Genomic DNA, 3,197 nt, shown 5'->3' with positions numbered 1-3,197 from the left:
CCCCTATCTTTATCTTTGGTTTTTTCCATTTCATTTTCCTTTGACCAGTCCCTATCCACCTCCGTCTTACTTCTCCGTCTGTCCTTCGTATCCCTGCTTTGTTGCCTTCCTTCTTTTCTAGCACGATCAGTATAACCGTCGTCCAAGTCATTATGAATTTTACTTTTATCATCAAATATTGGGTGATCCCAACCATGATGATGTCTTCTCCTTGACTCTGCCTCCTCTTCTACTGTTTCACGAGAATGAGATTGCCCCCTAGAATGACAATTTGACCTTGATCTACTCCTGCAATCTGATGTGTCAATGAATCGATCAAGAGATGTTGATGGCGTCAAATCCTGAGACTTGTCTTCTGCCCTTTCTAACTGTGGCCTTTTCAAATAACTCAAGGTGCTTCCATCTGTTGCCACCTTTCCATGGTCATTGTTGCTTATTTTCTTAATACCCCCTTTGGAAGGAGACAACATTTGTTTGTTCTGCCTCTCATCTAACTCCATAGATTTATGATCATAACCATCTTTGAGATGATCCTCTCGGCAACATTCAAGATCATTGTATTTAATTCCAGTCATTTCACTTATGGAAAAGCTAACATCATTGCCATGCTTACAGTCAGACTTGGTTTGATCGAGCATCCTGATTTCCTTGTCTCTGTCTTTTTTTAGATAAGAGCCACCTTTATCCTTATCTAAATTATAGAACTTACTGTCCACTTTCGAGGTTTTCTGATCCTGAGGACTGTTTACTGCTCCCTCCTTCACAGTTGAATTAGCCTCGATATTAGATGATTCATCCACCGAATGACACTCCTGCAAAACGAATATAGATTAAATACTTAGTGCAGATGCTTGCATTACAAAATCCCAGAGAAATTACAGCCAGACAGTATAAATGCATAGTAGAAAACACGTAACCAGATCTTACAAATTAAATGCAAGCCTGAATCTTCATTGAAACGCCTACTGATACTTCTTTTGCATTTCACTTGTATTCGTGAGGTGTAATCATATTCTTACATGTGCAAGAAACACTGAGTAAATCTAAAAAAACGTCACCATCACCGTTCCATCTTAGTATAAGATTAAATACAAGAAATGAATCCAAAGTTGACAACTGACACGAACGAAGAAAGGTACATGTACCTGTAAAGGTCATTGTTCATTGTTCACAGACAGTTAAAAACGCCTTTGTTCATTCTCTAAGAGAATCGAACCTTCGAGTTACATTCGATTTTCAAACGTTAACAATCCTAGTCTTTTCTCAAACTTTCACGGCAATCAAACAGAATGTACGAGTAGAGCAACAAGCAACTTGTCAAACTGTCATAAAATTGTGTTGGTTGGGACCTTACCTTAGTGGGTCGGCCAATTCTATCAGAATTTTTATCAGCTTCAAGTTCCCCAAATTCCATATCCGCCTCCTTCATCGCGCTCTCATTCTCGCGAACGCCGGACTCATCCTCCTCGAGAATTTCACCTTCCTCGACGTCATCTTGGGGTCGAGACCAACGATTAGCAACAGGAGGAACACTGTCCTCCTGGTCACGGCAGCTTTCTTCTTCATTCTTATTGCTGCTGTGACGATGTCTGTGGTGGCGGCGATGGTGACGGTGTTTGTGACGCTTCGAAGATCGATCGTCCTCCTCATCTGAAGCAGATCGGCGGTACTTCCTGTGAGCAGTATCGTTAGCCATCGGCGTCGTAAGAAATCTAGGGTTTCACTCTCAAACCTTTTCGCTGTGTAGGCGTCTTAGGCCTCCCGCGAACAGAGTGTCGTGAAGAGATAACTGTAGCTGGTAGCCTTACAATAATTATTTTACTGTTATTTATTTAAATAATATCCTTAATATGAATTTTGCTTCAAAAAGAGTTTAATTCTTGTTTATCATAATTTTATATAAATAAAATATTTTCACAATTTTATTACATTATTCAATAAAGTTAGGTTTAAATTTGATTTAGTTATTTGAATTATATTTTATTTAATCGTGTATTCTTGTTAATAGCCAATTTTACACACATTTTATAATCCACATGATTGTTAATTATTTATTACAAATTTAACACAAAAATAGATAAAACCTTTTTTAATTGGGTGGATAATATCATGAAAAACCCTAACGACAACAAATAATCATTATATTTCCTTTATCTTCAATGTTTAAGCTTGACTAAATTGCAGATAAAAAAATGAAAATTGCATTTATAGATAAAGCTACATTCACGACAGTTGAATACAATGAATTAGTCGTAGTTGACCTTGTTAGCCTTTTTGCCAATCTTACGAAGGATGAATACAACATCGTTAGCACAAATAAAGGGGATAAAGATTTGGGTAGTGGCGATTTTAACATCCTTGAATCTGTTGCAGCAGTTAGATGGGCGACAAGGATAAAATTGAAACTTATTTCCCCTTTTTCTTTTAGAACTATTATTTAGTGTGAATTGCTTATTTAAATGAAAGTTAAATTATATTTAAACTGAACATGACTCGATCATGGATCAAAAGGGCATCAAATTGAATCTCTACTCCTCCGATTACTAGACTATAAGTTTGAATAGGGACTAAAGTATACATTTTAGAGTTTGATGAATTAAATGGATATCAACTTGAAACTATCGGAGACAAAAAAATGTATTTTGTCCAATATTATGTTATATTTTATAGAACAACATAAATTGCACTGTTAGACACACTTGTGCTGTTTTTGTTCCACCCTCAAGTTCATCTAACTGACTTTCTCGTCCAACTAGACACACAAAGTGTAACTCTAATACCAATTGTCACGGTCGTATATTTTCAACTGTGCAGCGTCATGATCTTGATATATTCACGACAAGCCTTGAAGCCTCGAGGAAAACTCAATCTCCATACTCATTTTTCGTCCATCTTTATATCTTCGTCGGATCTTAGATGAAGTTTGCCTTTGTCAATCGAAGATAACTTGTGAAATATTCAAATTCTTTCAGCCACACATGCCGCCTACGCGTGCATAACACATGAATCTTGTTAATGTACGAGGAGAGCGGTTAAACTTTCAAATTCGTGTTTAGTAGGAATTTTTGTTATATGGGTAGAAAATTTAACATTTAAAATTATATCAACATCATTATTAAATTTAAAATATGTATAATAAGTCAATAAAATTTAAAAAATACAAAAGGTACTCAATAATATTTGAAGATTTTTTTTTT

General features: G+C 35.9%; 1 protein-coding gene across 1 annotated transcript; it reads right to left on the bottom strand.

Annotated features, from left to right (window-relative positions):
- Positions 1 to 45: 45 nt before the first annotated feature.
- On the bottom strand, positions 46 to 1,696 carry LOC111786641 (the record flags this gene model as incomplete). Its single annotated transcript, XM_023666874.1, has 2 exons — positions 1,355 to 1,696; positions 46 to 812 (listed from the first exon to the last, which is right to left on the bottom strand). Coding segments are annotated over exons 1-2 (1,109 nt in total), but the record flags the coding sequence as incomplete, so codon positions are not given.
- Positions 1,697 to 3,197: the final 1,501 nt, after the last annotated feature.

Source organism: Cucurbita pepo, unplaced genomic scaffold, assembly GCF_002806865.2.
Source record: "Cucurbita pepo subsp. pepo cultivar mu-cu-16 unplaced genomic scaffold, ASM280686v2 Cp4.1_scaffold002221, whole genome shotgun sequence".
NCBI lineage: Eukaryota > Viridiplantae > Streptophyta > Magnoliopsida > Cucurbitales > Cucurbitaceae > Cucurbita > Cucurbita pepo.
The sequence above is the reverse complement of the archived record's forward strand: the minus strand, read 5'-3'. Positions and strand labels throughout refer to the sequence as shown.